At 40.9% G+C, this 18,032-nt stretch overlaps 1 protein-coding gene across 1 annotated transcript; it reads left to right on the top strand.

Moving 5' to 3' along the window:
• Position 1: 1 nt before the first annotated feature.
• On the top strand, positions 2–9,431 carry LOC145447896 (uncharacterized). Its single transcript, XM_080326165.1, has 3 exons — positions 2–253; positions 3,003–3,212; positions 8,572–9,431. The coding sequence occupies exons 1-3, from the start codon at positions 148–150 to the stop codon at positions 9,174–9,176; spliced, it is 921 nt and encodes a 306-aa protein (XP_080182291.1). The 5' UTR covers positions 2–147; the 3' UTR covers positions 9,177–9,431.
• The last annotated feature ends 8,601 nt before the right edge of the window (positions 9,432–18,032 follow it).

Here is an 18,032-nt window from a genome sequence, read left to right as displayed (position 1 = left end):
TACAATTTATTGACTCACTGCGAGAGACGGTTTCCTTTCCGGTGAAATGACGAGAGCCAGTGGAACAGCCGGACTAGACGCCTAAGACGACGTCTATTAATTTTGACATTCATATAGGTTTCAGATTTCGCTACAGGGGCGTATATAATGAACGGAATATCGTTTTTACTTTATATGGTTGGAATTGCACAGGCTTATGCCACAATTCAGCTAGATGGAGGGTTCTCGGGGCACTGCACCAAAGAAGGTCAAGGTATGTGCCATTTTGGAACTTTTTTGTTTCGCGTCCAGTCAGAGATAGGCCTACTGCAGAAATTCGTTTCAAGCCGCCAGGTATTAATTACCGGAAAATATTTCGTATATTGTCACAATAGCCTGCAGAGCAAAGATCAATAACGCAATACAACAGTTAGAGGTGTGACTCGCACGCCTGTGGGACGGATTTCGACCAGTTCATTGCACAGCTCGTCTGTGATACCTACATACAGGCGTAATTATGCTATATTTGACCTACATTCTATAACTTCTCTACATGTAATAGGATATATGTTCAATACAGCGGAAGGACGTCATGATCTCGCCGGCCCTCCGGCAGTCGACGAGCATGTCCAGTGTCCACATTCAAGTCGAAATACAAGCAATTACTACTAAATAAATACAGTCCATCCTCAAGATTACCGGACCACGGCTGACCTATCGATCTCGCTTCCCATGACATGCCGCCCTATTTCTTGTCGCTTCCTTTTTCTATACTATCTTTCTTACTTTCATTCAGTGTGCACGCCGCCTCTTTACATCGCCTAGGCCAGAGGTCTCAAACACGCGGCCCGCGAGAGCATTTTCTGCGGCCCGCGACGATATTTTGGAATTTCAAGTAATCAACAATATATTTAAGTGCCATATATCTTTTTAGATATAAGATCTTGAAGTTCACGCAAAATCTACTGTAAAAAACACTGAAATCCCAACAAACATCACTATCACATCACTTTTAAAAGCTACCATGCAGTAGAAGAGCAGCTATTACGTCACATTTCTAGTTCATGATGATAAAACATGACCCGTTGATGATTCGCGACTGAAAATTGTGATTTGGTTTGGTGCGACCTTCTCGTAAAATTACTTGATTTGTATTGACTTGATAAAAATGACTCGAGTTGAGTCGGGTCAAACGCTGAAATCGGAGAAGGACTTGCGACTCGGAATGGTGACTTGGTAATCCTACGGAGGCATCAATCTAGCAACTTTCATGGGGAATAGTAATACATCAAAAGGCCGTAGCTTGCGTTGCGTAGGGTATTTAGATATCTAATCAGGTCAGTATGGCAGCCATGGGTATTCTGTTACCCCCGTGACGTATATATAGTTGGTTAAAGGCTGTATGTTGTTTTTTCTGTTCATCCATGTAATTATCGTTGGCGAGTAAGGTGGTAGTACGCTCTACAGCTGTAACACCAACGAATTCCTTGCCGATTGGACATTTCTATTCCAGAGGTTCTTAACCAGGGTTCGTAGATCCCATCGGGGTACGAAGTGCCACATCAGGGAGTAAGAGATGCATTGTAGAATTTGTAGGCCCATATGCTGTGAAAAATTTTCTTGGTCAATTTATTCAACTGGAAAATAGTATTCGCGCTGCGCGCGATTTTTTGAATGGGCTTTCTGATTTAAATAGGTACCATCAGAAATTGTGTGGAAAATGGACAGGGGCTATACGAGACATCTTATTGGAAGCACAAGGGGTACGATCACGAAAAAGGTTGAGAAGCAATGATATTACTATGGCTCAATAATTAGTGTATTTAAGTTGTTATTGATATATCGAAGGCAAAGTCTTATGCTTATCTAATTTGTGTTTGGCAATAACAGTAACAATAGACTGCAATTACAAAGACGATATCAAAACCATAGGATTAGGCTACACCGCTCAAATGCTCTGATATCAGATCAATCTTCAGTAGATTTTAAAATACTCTACATTCTACAACTCTGCATAAAGTTGTTGCTCGTCATAGGTCCACTAGCTGCAATATTATAACCCGACAGTTTTACGATGTCATGAATGCATCCTCCCACATGATGTCTATAACTCGTTAATGAAAAAAATTCTGCCCGGCACAAAAATAATTTTATTCAAATAATTGAAAATGTGATTTTTTCCGTATCAAAAGGCGTTAATAGTACAATAGTAAATTACATTTCCACGATGTTTGTGGAATGCCTGTCTGCAAGGTCCCGTCAAATAAGGCTATTAAATATCCCTATCATTGATGTTGCGGCCCGCGGCGTCATCAAAACTAGGAAATTGGCCCGCGAGCACATTTGAGTTTGAGACCTCTGGCCTAGGCCAAGGTGGGTGTTTGATTCCATAGACAACTCCTAGTCGCTTCGACATCTTCCTTTCTTTTCATTGTATCGCATTTTTTGTGGTGTATTGAACTGATAAAATTGCTAATAAACCAATGATGATGATGATGATGATGATGATGTTATTCCAACCTGGTACCATAAAATGAACAATGTTGCTAATAATCCACTTTTTGTAAAACTATACTTCCTCGACTAGTTCAACATAATCCCACACTCATATACTGCGTATACATTCTTAGATGAGGTGCATTTTATATAAGTAGCAATGGAAAAATGTGTTAGCAAGCTCCATCTGTAAATCAGAAAGAAAAAAGCGTTGAACGAATGACCAAGAGTCAAGCAATACAAAAACTAATTCAACAAAAAGTTGGGTCATTTGTCAATCACTGAATCGGTCAATTCTAAGTGAAAACTCCGAAACCTAACGAAAAACACTCATGGTGCATTATAGTTATAACACCGCCATGCATATTTTTCCAGGTTTGACTTGTTACCTACTCCCAAAAAATGTAAAGTAGGTTTACAGCTGATAATGACATTTATGGCGTTTCAGCGAGTTGGTATTTTTATTGAGCCGGTCTAGCAGATATATGTTGCAACAACTCCTAACATCGCTTCATCTACACGGCTAGATTCTTTGGATTGGAGAGTTAAAAATTCAGAAGTCATCGCTACCGGCACAGTCACACATATTGAATACGGTGGACATGACATTGACGCTGAAAATATTATTGAACAAACATCGCACCAGCCTCATCGACAAGCTGTTGGTTTGGTTCAGCTGTGGAGAGTCATGAAAGGGACGATCGAGCATGTGACCAATTTCACGTATGGGTCTCAAGGTAAATTACAGTAAACAATATCATATAATTCTGTAATCTTTCATATGTTGGATGTGCTTTGCAATCTTGTCTCTACCGGACAAATAATGCTCCATAACAAATAAGCCTTCGTAAGCTCATAATTTGTAGTTCCATATTGTCCCCTTGCCCGCAACGCATATCGGCAACGTTTCGCCAAGGGATAGCTAGAACTATAGATGTCCCTGAATTTGCCTTGCGGAACTTTTGATTTTTGACGGTGGAATCAGTTACAAGAAGAGGTGGACTGGGCTGCAAACGAAGTACTAATACTCGAGTAGGTTCTGACTCCTGGCACAACTCACTCTAGTGTTCAAATTTTAGCACTATACTTTCACTCCTATACTTGAACAGTTTTCGTTTTATAGGCAAAACTACTTATATGTTGCACTCTGACTTACGAAACTTATTACACTTTGAATTCTGAAAAGTAGCAAGTGGTTTTGGGATAAGTTTGCATCAATTTTACGTGTGAAATCATCATACAGAATGCCCATCATAATCAGGCCTGCGCTGCTGAATTTATTTTCGAAAATTCTGCCTATTTGTAGCGTCAAGTGTACCTGTTGGTAGCGTCATTCTGCGGTATCGTCGCGAAGACGTATCTACCAATTTTTGAAAGTATCCATCGTCTATTTACTGTCAAAAGCCTGCGGACCGTCGACCCAATCTACTTTTCGGAACTACTTGTACTCGAGTCCCTATCGTAAATTTAATTTTCTACTCCCGAGCGAGATAGTGTAACGGTGATGCGCCCGGCCTCTTGGTCGGTAGGTCGTGGGTTCGATCTCCGGCCTGGTCAGACCAAATACTCGAAAACAGGTATCCGCGGCTATCCTGCTGGACGCTCGCTCAATCCCTAAATGACCTTGCTATAAAGGCCGTATCGCATCTCTCGTCAAAGCATCTCGATGGTGCAGGCGAAAAAAGAATACCATATCTCTCTCTCCCACATAGTTTTGACAAGTCGTGAAATCGCTACTGCTACATATAATTGAGTGGTAATCAGGGCTTTGGAGCAGCCGTAAATTTAAACTGCTCCAGCTCCGGTTCCGGAGCTCTCTTCTATCATACATTAGCTGCGGCTCCAGCTCCGGAGCCGCATTATTACCACTGCCCCGGCTCCAGCTCCGGCTCCGGCTCTGAAATTATCGAATGGGCCTATCTATCAGAGATGAGCATGGATTAGGATTAGGTTTTGAAAAAACAGGATTTGTAAAATTTTGTCGGATTTGGATTGGATTTGGATTAGACATTTTTTCAGAACGGATTAGGATTTGGATTGGATTTACCTATTTTCTGGGAGATTGAAATGTCGTGTGGCGAATGGCGACAAACTTTATTCAGATCAGTTATTAATGTAATTATGGTTACTAAGCTATCTAGAATCAAGTGAATCGTTGGTCGTGAAAGAAAATTTTGGAATCCCTCCATTGCATAAATTAGTATTTTTTCTGAATTTCCAGTTGGAATCGGATTAGGATTGGACATGGACTGGAATATGAAAAAGTTATGGATTAGGATTTGGATTTGGATTTGAAGGTTCGGATTTGGATTGGATTAGGACATAAAAATTTCAAATCCGCTCATCTCTGCTATCTATATCAGGGGTGGCCAACCCGCGGGTCAAATGTGGCCTGCCAGAGGTTTTGCGTGGCCCGCGAGGTAATTTCCTATTATATTATCGAAAATGAATTGCTCAGATTGTGAACTTGCAATGCCAACCAAAAATTACAATTCTGGCTGCGACACTTGGGATGTTGATGACTAAAATATCATTTCCGACGCATTGGCAGATCGGCAGATCCAGGGTCCAGTCACATTTTCAGTAAATCGTCGTACATTACAATAAACTAAAATAGTAGCGAAATTTTTCTTCACGCTTCGCGTGTTTAATTGTCACACGATTTCTTGCTTGGTAGCCTACCCCCTACTGACAATGAAAAAAAAACGCCCAATTTACCCGATTGAGTCTAACTGTATTCGCAATTAAGCGAGAAAGTCTTTTCGCGTTTGCGCTCGCATAATGATCGTCGACGGTGAGATGTAGGCGCAACATTATTGTCGCATATTATCGGAGACCTTCGATATCGATGTGGCCAGACGCCGAATAGTCGTGTCCTTGCAAACTGAGCCTAGCGGGCGGTATACAATAGACCCGCAATACTCAAGTAATAATATTATTGACCTAGTTTATTTATGAACTTAGAAAATTATACCCGCTTGGCGCGGCTAGTGGACCGCACACTCGTTCGTCAATTGCATGTGCCCCTTTAGCCGAAAAGGTTGGCCATTCCTGGTCTATATATATTACTAATCTACCCATAGGTTAGTAATCTATAGTAATCTCGAGTCTGTCAGCCGTCAGTAACAGCCGATGTAGCAACGAAGACATATAGGTGCCGCCGTGTCGGCTTGTGACGTCATACTGAATACTTGTCAATTGTCCACAACATCATAGTTGCACTAGAACGCACTTTACTCTATGCCAGTGGTCGGGAACCTATGGCTCGCGAGCCATATATGGCTCTTTTGGGTATAAGATATGGCTCTTTGCCGAATATTTATTTTTGTACTAAATTGATCAATATTTCAGCGACTTGTTGGTAAATTCTCATCACGGCCAATATAATTATTCTAGTGGCAGTATAGTCATTAGGGATGGTGTGAACGTGAGGTTCACGTTCGCGTTCTGTGTGTGAACCTCGGAAATTTAGAGGTTCACGTTCACAAACGAACCTTGGTAGGTTCTGCACTGTGAACCTTTTTTCATATATAACTTCTTAGGTTGAAATTTATTGCATTTCAATTGCGGGCCACTCTATGCATGGCGCTGGCAGCATATAAAAATCAACACTAAACGAGCATGCACCTTGACAATCTCAAACATTTTACTTGCTTTGTTACAAAAGTTTGCTCGAAATATCCAGCTTTGAATTTGTGAATATTTAGTGACTCTCTACTGTGAGTTTGATCCGCAATCAGGCAACATCAAGAGCGAAATACACTACATGTAAATAGTCACCGAATGATGCTTATTCAACCAATCAATGAAATTGATATCTTTGCCTGATGTAAAAAATCTAGCAGGCGTACGGGGTCAATCTTGATTTCGTATGTTTATTGTATCATGAAAACCAAATCCGTGCGATTGGGGTGTTGGCTACTGCTGTGCAACTTGCTAAAGGGGTAATATCGGTAGCAAATACAGAAACCCGTTTTACACTCTGCTCAACGTAGCAATTATACTCAGACGCCGACTACATTCTCGGGTCTAGCCTAGACCGTCAAGACGTAAGCTTATATTCCCTTACAAGTCCTCGTCGAAATTGTTGGTAAAGAGACGGAAAATATTGATTTTATGGGATTATTATGCCATTTGATTGCCCCAATTGATGCATTTGGCGACGTTTGAAACGTCAAGATGTACTTCAGCATTGTGGGCATTATGTGACTCGAGTCGTCGCTAGGTATCGTGTGGGGCTATCACTTCACTGAAATGTAGGGTTGGAATTAGCAATATGACGTCACGTGACGTAATGAGGTTCACGCTCGCGTTCACGCAGAACCTTTCAAAAAGGTTCGCGTTCACACGAACCTGAACCTCTCAGAGGTTCACACCATCCCTAAATTAGACATGTCTTTGAGAGGTAAAGACAATGCTGTCTTCAGGTTTAGGGGCTCGGACCCCCTCTTTTGAAATGATCAAATTTAAGTTGCTGTCACGCCGGCGGCCAACGTCTTTCGCGAATTCTATGTACCCGACTCGAAATCTTGTATTGTGCGATACGTTGATTAATCAAAGAGCATAGCAGACATGGCGACGCCCATTTCTAAACGCAATTTTCAAATGCAAATTGTCTTGCTGATCTACGGCGCGAAATGAACTGTTGTGGATGTGACATTCACAATTACAACTCGAATTACAAACAACGCCATAGCTATCCACGTTCTTGATTGGTTAGTCTAGGTCTGTGTAGTGTATAGTGCCAGCGATAAAGTCTATGCGTGTAGCGCGACGTTATGTTACCGCCGAAGACCTTGAGAATCGAAAAGTCTGTAAGTATTTAGATTTTTGGAATCAGTGTGACAGTCACATTCGATTAATATCAGTTATAATAAATTCTAATCTAATTATACGATGAATTGTGTTATCAATGGTGAGGGTTGGCCTGTCTGTGCCTTACCTCTTGTTTCGAGCTTTATTTTCGAACAAAAATACCGTTTCTACAGAGAAAATATGGCGCACACGAGGAATCCCTAGGCTTACCATATTTTGGAAATCTAAAAAGAGGACACTTTTTCAGAAATTTGAGACTTGCAAAACCGGAGAAGAATTCTCAAAAAAAGGTCATCTTTCCGCTCAGAGCTCAAAATACCGTTTTTCTCTCCACATTGCTAGATGGATGACTAAAAAAAAGGTCAACTTTTCGCTCATAGCTAAAATCACCGTTTTTCACTCCGAAATACGCGCCGGAGCTTCGCTTCTGTGCTAATTTACGGCATATCACTCGCAATTTGCTCTAAATCTGACCAAAATTTTCAAAAAAGAGGACAAAATCTCAAAAGGGAGGACAAAACGGCGTCCTCCGAGGACACCTTCAAAAAAGTTGAAAAAGAGGACAAATCCTCTTAAAAGAGGACGTATGGTAACCCTAGGAATCCCATGTATATAGTGAGTTCGAATTAGAGCTACCATGACGTCGCGAGATTTCAATTGTGACGTAACAGTTGATTGTCATGTATGGCTCTTTGTGATTTGAGATAGAAAAAATAGGGCCAATATGGCTCTTCGGACAAAAAAGGTTCCCGACCACTGCTCTATGCCATTGCTGTGCAGTGTACATAGCATTAAAATTCAGGCCTGCTGTTCAATTATGATAAATCAGCAGATGTGGTTGTTGCATATATATATAATGGCAATGAAATAGGTCGGAGCCGGAGTTACTCCTCAAATAACGGGCTCCAGCTCCGGCTCCGGCTCCAGCTGAATTTTATGTAGAGCTCCGGCTCCGGCTCCAGCTCCGGTGAAAATGCACGGCTCCGGGGCTCCGGCTCCGGGCTCCGGCTCCGGCTCCAAAGCCCTGGCAATAATTGAACACGTTACTTTGACTCTGCTGGTGTCGAAACCCTAACAAATGAACACTTTCACCACCTCTCTCAGAGTACTATTACATTACCAACTACCAAGGAGACTTTACAATGGCGAATGCGCCAGACAACACGTGCTTGCAGTTTAGTCCCCAAATCGAATTATGTAGTTGTATATGAATAGCTTTTTCTATCATCCTCATGCATATTACGCATGCAGCTCAGTTACTTCGTGTAATATTCCTCGCAGAAAATCAGCGCTACATCGGTGCAGACGCCCCGGTGATCAAGTTACACGGGTTGTGGAATGACCACGTTTGCGGGTCTTTTCTGAGCGTCGGGGATACGAGGATATTTTTCCTCCAGAAATTGTTAGACGCGAGACCAGACAGCTATTCATCTGTGAATGAAACCACAAGTCTCGAAGCTCGAAAGTCGTCAGACTTGTCGGTGTCGATCCCAAGTGATGTAGAGGGAGGTGATGCGGTCGCGTCTGTTCCTGCAGAACGCAGGATTAAGAAGAAACATAGGAAGAAGGGAAACAGAAAAGGTCGGAAACGAGGTCGTAAAGGGCGTCGGAAGGGACAGCGAAAGAGGAAAGTGAAAAGAAGTGGGAAGAGGAGATTGCGAAAGAGAAAAACGACCGAGTCCACGTACCAGTCTCTGTTACAGCTTACAAGACGCACAAAATACCAAATGACCCCGCTGACTTTAACACAAATGAAGAAACTACCGATTGTTAAAGTTAAAAGGAGTACTGATGAGCAAAAGGATATCCTTATTGTCACGTCCGCGCCTGCCAGAATTACTCTGAAAAATCTGAATGATATAGAAGCTATTGTCGAACTACAGTAAAACTACTTCACCGATACGTTTCAATGATTCGGGCACACCAGAACTCCCGAGATTTACCTTCGGAATGGGGTGGAATTTTAATAGAAAAAGGGCCATGGCACACGGTATACATTGGACGAGATGCTGATAGTTCTGCGTCGGAGCGACATCCCAATTATTACGAAAGACTTGGACCGGCTGCGTTCCGCTTGATTTTGAAATTGATATTTTGAAAGGCTATACGTATACAAAATACATCTTCATAAATATGTCGTATTACGTATTGCGTTATTATTGCGTATATTCGTAATTCAGGAAGTTCTGTTTATTAGTTTAAAACGAGATATTTCCTGCAAGATATTTCCTGCAAGTTATTTGTCACACTGCAGGGTTGGTTAGGTTATTAGTAGGCCTGTAATCTAGTAGGCTTTGCTAAATACGCGTCCGTCGCAGAGAGGGCACTTCTTTCAGGATGGTTCAGTTGGTTTTTATTGCCATTATCGTATGTGACGTTCGAGACTGGCGTGGTTACCAATCGACGTAATCTAAATCAGATGGAAAAACTAGGGAACGCGAAAGCTTAAAAGAACGTTGAAAGAAAATTGATAATATTGCATGAAAGTCTAACTAAGATGGGTCAAAATAAATTTGGCCCACGGGCTGCATTTATACCGCTTGTCATCACACCACCCATGAGTCTGCTCCTATTTTTGTTAGACATTGGGTTCTTAAACCGAGTCGCGTGAGCTAGTTTCCAGCAGTTCATTAAAAGCCAAGGAAAGTCTTAGTGTTTTTATTTAAAGATCAATACAATATTGTCATATTCTTGATATTAGCATAATACAACCTAAAATCCGAGTTAATGCCAACAATTTCTAGTTTGCCGTTCCCTGATATGATATTATCGCATGCTGCTGTTCCGTAGGCTATCCTACGTCTATACTACGTCACTTTCCATACTGATGTTCGAGCGGTTATTTTAACTCGGGTCACTTCCTCAACTTATGCAGCTCAGTTAACCTGAGTTGATTTTATTTTGCGCCAAGATCAGGAACGACAGTATAGTGAAGTCGTGTTTTACGTAGAATATACCTATCGATTCTAACCTTCGAAACTGTAAGTCTCTCGATTCACTTGAACCTGGAGTATATGTATACGACAGTATGAAAAGGTTTCCATATTTTGGGATCCGGAAAGGATCTTTTTACAGATCACAAAAGTCAGATTACCTACTAGAAAACTACTGCTTATTATAAAAAATTTACGGCATATCCAGTTATGTTAACTATAAAAAGGGTCATTTTTCCAACTCGGCTCCAGGTTGACCCACATTATAATAATAGGCTACTGCTATGGTGTTGAAGAAAACAAGGTCATTTACCCATTCCAAGTCCCGAATGATCCGCTGGAACATCTACAGTACAGATTTCGCATAATTTATGGCGTTTTTAGTTGTGCCTGTCCATCAATCTGGCTGTCAAAGCTATAGAGAAGGACGAATACCCAAAAATGAGGACATTTTGTGCGTTCTCGGCGGACATCTTAGATTTCCTGAAAAAGAAGGACAAATCCTCCTAACGGGGTACGGTAACCCTAGGAATATAAAAAGGGGACATGCACTTTTTAAAAATTTCCTGTCTTACAATACCGGAGCAAAATCCGGAACAATTGGTAAATTTATTGCGAGTTTGTAGTTCGAACAGTTCAGTTCGGTTTCACAGCAATTCTTATCAGTTCAATGCACTACAAAAATGCGATACAGTGAAAAGATAGGAAGGTGTCACGACTTGGAGCAGTTTTTGGAATCAGACGCCCATCTTGGCCTAAGCCAGTGGTTCCCAACGTGAGAGATTTTGAGAAACGAGGGGACGAAATGCCAAAGAGTGCGAATGGGGGGCGATAGGGGCGAAAATGTAAGAACGTCCAGTAAGATATATTTAATTAACACTGTCAAAATGCACGCGAAGATGGCTTGCTTTGAATATAACCAGAAAATGAGGTCAACTCAACGGAAAATAGATGCGGAAACCGGTTTTACGAGCACCTACAACAGTGATTCCCAAACTGCTTGCCGCCACAGATTCTCAGGTGTGCCGTGGATATTTTTTAGATCAAGGCATGCAGGCAAGCACATGCGGAAAAGCCACGCTAACCGCTTCATATCTGATGATGAAAAAACAAGTGGACAATGGAATTACAAAGGAACCAATTATGACATTGCCTAGGAGTAGGTCACGTTATATAATTGGGAGGCTATGCGTGGAAGATTCGTTTCACCATAGTGTCCTATATGGTGTCGACACAGCCAAATCTCACGTCTCAGTGAAATTGTATCACGTCACAATTTCCATTTGGCTACAGGCAATTTGACAGTCATTTTTGACCGGCTTGCCGAGCATTAAATTTAGTAAAACGGGTATCAATCGAAAGCTGACTCTGCACTGATTATGAAAATATAAATTTGATTCCGCTCGTGTCCCTGGAACTCCCAAAATCAGCCTCGAATTTTTCATTGTTCTGGAGATTGGCATTGGGACGCAACAATGCTGTCTGGCGAAACGAGAGAGTAGCTCAGGACGTAACAATGCTGTCTGGCGAAACGAGAGAGTAGCTCAAGAGAAAAAGAGCCAGACACCATTGTTCCGCCCCAATGCCAATCTCCATAACAATGAAAAATTCGAGGCTGATTGTGGGCGTTCCAGGGACACAAGCGGAATCAAATTTATATTTTCGTAATCAGTGCAGAGTCAGCTTACGATTGATACCCGAATTAACAAATTAAATGCTCGGCAAGCCGGTCAAAAATGACCGTCAAATTGCCAGTAGCCAAATGGAAATTGTGACGTGATACAATTTCACTGAGGCGTGAGATTTGGCTGTGTCGACACCATATAGGACACTAAGGTTTCACGCTACTTGTGAAGCAAAACCTGATAACACTGTCTGGACTTCAACTTGCATTGCAATATTTCGTCTCACGATTTGTTTTTCACAAATTTTAATGGGTAGTCAGTCCATTTGGAAGCAATTAAACAAACAATCTCATTGAAAATTAGCTCATTGATGTATACGAAACATCCCGTTTTTTAAAACGCTGTTTCCACAAAAATGGTTGACTCATTCCAAATCCCGACCTATATCATGATAGGCACAAAAGCGCTTCTAGTTGCATTGTCATTTGTATCTCCATTACTATATTTGAACATAGCTTCTTTGTGTTGAATGATATTAAAAGCAGTTTTGAGTGCCGTTGTATCGCATTTTTTGTGGTGTATTGAACTGATAAAATTGCTAATAAACCAATGATGATGATGATTGTAAACTCGTTCACGGTCAGAGGACACTTTATGATCTCAGTACTCAGTACTCAAGTTACCTGGTTACCAGAAGTAGTATAGTAGATCGCTCAACCGGTGCCTGGGGCTCTTATGGCGGGGTCGCATGCTAACGCGAAAACCGGGGGTGGCATGCTAACGTTTTCGTCTTATGGCGGGGGTGGCATGCTAACGTTTTCGTCTTATGGCGGGGGTGGCATGCTAACGTTTTCGTCTTATGGCGGGGGTGGCATGCTAACGTTTTCGTCTTATGGGTGCGGTCGCATGATAACGCGAAACTCGTGGTGGCATGCTAACGTTTTCGGATATAGGCTCCGGTCGCATGATAGCGTTACAGAGATAGGGATCGGCCGCATGCTAACGTTTTCGGGTATATGCATCTCTCGACCGGTGTTGAATATGTATCAAGTAAATAGTCATGTGAATGAATCTTTGTTAATGTGTATATCGTGAAAACTCGCGGTCGTGACTCGCCTTTTTTTGCTATAGGTGATCGCCGTTGTTTCTTATGGGTGCGCTCGCATGTCGCACTTTTAGGTATAGGCATCTCTCGCACATCGCAGACTCGCCATGTGTCTTATGGGTGCGGCCGTGAATCGCCCTTTCGGTATATGCATCGCTCGACCGGTACCTCGAAACTCGTGTTGAACCGGTGACCCTTTTCGGTATATGCATCGCTCGACCGGTGCTAGTATAGATATCTCTCGACCGGTGACCCTTTTCGGTATATGCATCGCTCAACCGGTGCTAGTATAGCCATCTCTCGGCCGGTAACCCTTTTCGGTATATGAATCGCTCAACCGGTGTCGCGGTGGTAATTCATACGTTCGGGTATATGCATCTCTCGACTGGTGTTGAATATGTATCAAGTAAATAGTCATGTGAATGAATCTTTGTTAATGTGTATATCGTGAAAACTCGTGGTCGTGACTCGCCTTTTTTACTATAGGTGGTGACGGTGATTCGCCTGCCGTGTATTCTTACGGGTTCTGTGGTGACTCGCCATGTGTTCTTATGGGTGCGGTCGCATGCGGCTATTGTGTCTTATGGGTGCGGCCGTGAATCGCCCTTTCGGTATAGGCATCTCTCGCACGTCGTACTTTCGCATGTCGTGCTTTCGCGTATAGGTTGTGTTGGTGATTCGTAATGGGTTCTTATGGCCGTGGCGGTGATTCGTACTTTCAGGCATCTCTCGCGTGGTGTTGAATAGTCACCAACAATAACCGCACAAACGGAAACGTGGCTTGCAAGAGGATTAAGCAGTGCAACCTATATTTCGAATGACCTGCGTGCGGAATTGTTTCACGGCCAACCGCGTGCTACTATCGGTTATTACACTAGGTCAGTCAGTGCGAAATAGTTTGCTAAATCTAGGAATCACTTCCAAGGTAATATTTTGGTAATTAGTTTACTGCAGAGCCGGCGTAGACGGCGAGTCGAATATCGACAATAACCGCGTTCGCATACTAACACTCTAAAAAGGTGTGAAATATTTGTAAAAATCCTACGACCACTCACAAGATAACACATCAGAATAGTCATCTCTCGTGGTTTGGTGTTGCAAAGGTAGGAATTACGCATAAGTAATATTTTGGACGACGATGATATATCGTTATTCTTATGGACGCGACGACATGATAACGTTACAGGTATAGGCTGTGGTGGTGATTCGCCATGTGTTCTTATGGGTGCGCTCGCACGTCGTACTTTCAAGTATAGGTATCTCTCGCATGTCGTATTGGAAACTCGTGTTGGCTCGCTCACGCGGCGAAATTTTAGTAATCAGTTTGTCGCAGAACTTGATTTCGCTGGTAAGATTTAATAAGTAACGAATAACAGACCGCCAGTGTCGGTAACTTGAATAGCGACAAATTGTCACTTATTTCCGCTCTAACCCTAATCCTTTGTGAAGTGAACGCTTATTCAAAAGGTTGTGATATAATTTTAAAATCCAACGACCACTCACCGGATAATGCTGCAGACATAACAATCCCTCATACCCGCTCACAAGGTAATATTTCGGTAATTAGTTTGTCACAGAACCGTCGCAGACGGTGATTCAAAACCAACAATTTGTCACTTGCCCGCGATCGCTATATGTTTCACGCCTCTCGAATAGTGGCTGACTTTAGTTGCGTGATAAGATCCATGAAAATATTCAATCAATGTGTTAGTTTGTCAACTTGAAGTGTAACTCACTACACAAATCAAGTTGAATCGTATTTGAATGTATTGATTCGACCCAACTCAAATCCTTTGACAAATCCTATTAACGCGATCTGTTGAATCGAACGTAACCTGAATATTACTGACGCCAACATTCACCCGCATCGGATCATTCACACATTCCACGCCGCTGTTTTAACACTTATAGAATCAATACCAACTATCTCTAACCCGATAATATTCAATCATTTTGGTAATTTGCCAACTTTAAATCCATTCGCGGGATGTACTAAAGGTAAATCCAAATAATCCAGAATGAAATATTTGGACTTTGACATTGCGTGAATTGAAATAGGTTTGACAAACATGACTATCAACTTTGATCCAACCACATTTCAAACTCAAAAGAATTATTCACAACATTAACAATTGTTAAAACTCTAGTTTCACTTACTTGATTATATCATTACAACTCACAAATTTGAATTAATTCATCCTGGTTGTATTCATATGCTCTATCTTTTTATTCAATTGTAAAGGTTGTTACTATTCTGAAGACAAAGTATTTACTAATCGGTGCATATACGATTTGACTTGGACATATTATATTTTGAGTATACGAGATTTGAATGTCTGAACAATAACTGAGAATTATTTTTAACACAAATAAATCCTTATATTACAGCGTAAAAGATATTGGGGTGTCAGCAACTCTGTACGGTCGTAGTTACAACCACATTAACTAATCTGCCCAGGCAACTCGTCATGATCATTCCTGAAATCAACACAAACACGACCACTGACTTGAGTTAACCGCGAAACACCATCAAGTTTTAAATCCGCTTGCAGCTGACGGATTATTCGAATGCATCGATGGGGAATATTATTGAACTCGTCGGTATTGTTACTTCAACAAATTACACCGACTGCGAAAGTTAATATCGAATGGTAAGACTTGATCACATATTTGTTGATCAGAGACATGACGAAAAAAAACATTACCGAGATTTTATAAACTAGTCATATTACTCTACACATCTATCAATATCAAAATGCGAGTCATCCAATTTTTCTACTAAAGTAACATTGCACTTTCGGATTCGAATTCGGTATAGTCATACAAATTGTATTAAATCCAACATCAAAACAAAAGGAATTTTTTTTTTTAGTTTATTGAAATCAAATCATTCGTCTTCGACTTGTGCTTTTCTAGATTACCCGCGACAATTCGTTTCGAGTGAGTTGTAACCAAAGTCAAGATATCTTTGTGTCCACAGATATGGAAGATGAATATAGCTAACACAATCACGAATCGACGTTTCAGAGTATTTCACGGGTGTATTAAACTTGTTAGTGTCACCTATCTAAAAGTACGCACGCGTTCGATTTCCATACCGACTGTTGCGATGTTTAGGATTCACTTACAATAACCACGGGTGAGGATTTAACATCAACGTCGTTACTGTCGGAATTTGCGACAGAGAATTGAAACATATGCACTTTACAGAGTGTGAAAATATCACTTTGAGTATCGAGTACCGTTCGAAGCTAGCGATCAATTCTTTATCATTTCAGTAACTCCCCATTGTGCGTGCTAAATGTAAAATATCGCGAGGGTATACACTCTAAGACTTTGATTATTGTAAAAGTAAATTGTGATATGTTTGTTAGATGCATCCAATTCAACTAGAAGTGTCTAGTATCCAACACTCGTAATATCAAAAAAGTACTTGCTACACTGTTATTTGCTAAACGTGTTTTGCATTGTTGTTCATTTCTAGTATTTATTGAAATTGTTTTTGAACCCTCAAATAATAATTCCCGACATGAAACTAAGCCGCCGAAAGTCGTTATCATCACAAAGAAACAATTTGCACGATGTTTACTAAATGTATCCTATAGTTAGGTGTACTGGAATTATTTGTAAAACACACACACACACACACACACACACACGATCAGAGAAATTGGAAATTTTTCCGTTGTCATTCGCTAAAGTAAATGTCATCACAATACTCTGTCACTAAAAGACGTTACTTGGACGTGCTTGCATTCTAGACATAGTTCTGATTTACCCAACACAAGACCCAAGGACAACCCTAGTTTCAGCCGAACACAGATATCCAAAATATCACACACTTCGCTATTCCTAAAGCACAAACACACGATACAAAATAATACTTGTTGTGTTGTTGCGGCATCATCTTCACAATATCACCATTTTGTTTGTGTCAATTAGTTACTTTGTATGTTATCCCACAACTCTTACAAAAGTACGAAGGATATTAACATCGCACTAAGTAATTAACTTTACTCGATATTCTCACATTACGAAACTAAAGAATGGTTGGTTAGACTCTACAAACTGTTTCGATATCACAAGACCTTTATTGTCTGAATGGGTGTTCATGTATCTTAATAATCAAATAGTTCAACACAGAACTAGTACTAACAGAAACATCAGAGTTGTTTACACAAAAGTTTGTATGTGTACAGTATGCGAATACCATGTGTAAGTCCAGCACAATTGCAGTATCCATTCGAGTTTAGTCAACACAAATTTATTACAACGGAGCCAAGTAAACTTTCGTGAAAGAAAAGCATACTCACTTCCAGAGGGTTATGTCAACACCATAGCAGTTCCCCAACAACAAAGTACATATGTTTCTAGCCACGGTCCTTACATCTTTTACATAGATCAATCTACTTTGCTAACGAAAAGTGCTGAGTCATCACATGATCGCTCTCACAACAAAACAGCTAGTAGATATTATCATTCAAAATATTCCTAACCCTTTACACACCAGTGACAAATCATACAACGAATATGCTTTGCGGGTCGAATTGTTGTTCAGTGTCAAGTCTACCTGTTGAAACGTACATTAAACAGCGCAATCCAATTAAAACCACGAATCTATTTTCATTTCGTCACATACAGAAAAATAAATTTTCTTTCTCCAACACATACTTGTAACCAATCGCTTTCATTAAACACACAACACCATAAAAGTATTTACTTTCTACAACATAGACATTCCGATGTAGTCAAGAAATATTTTTATTAATCAAAATCATCGATTTCTGTTCACGGCGTTAGTGTGTGCATGTCATACCTGTGGGCCCCGTATTAAAATGGACACGACACGCTTGACTGTAAGGAGATAGAAGTCTATCACATCGATTTACATGTGGTCTTCGCTACGGTTTCAAAAAACGAATCATCTCTTTTGCATTGATCTAGACCGAGCAAGTTAGTTAATGGCCATGATTGTGTTTGTCATATGCGAATGATAGGGTTACTGTCAAATCTACATACAACAATCTTCTGACGATCATAATAGCAATTTCATTTTCCGCCCCTTCATAATTGTACAAC

Source organism: Botryllus schlosseri, chromosome 10, assembly GCF_051294905.1.
Source record: "Botryllus schlosseri isolate E-star chromosome 10, Bs_hap1, whole genome shotgun sequence".
Lineage (NCBI taxonomy): Eukaryota > Metazoa > Chordata > Ascidiacea > Stolidobranchia > Styelidae > Botryllus > Botryllus schlosseri.
Note: the sequence above shows the minus strand (reverse complement) of the source record. Positions and strands in the feature narration are given on the sequence as shown.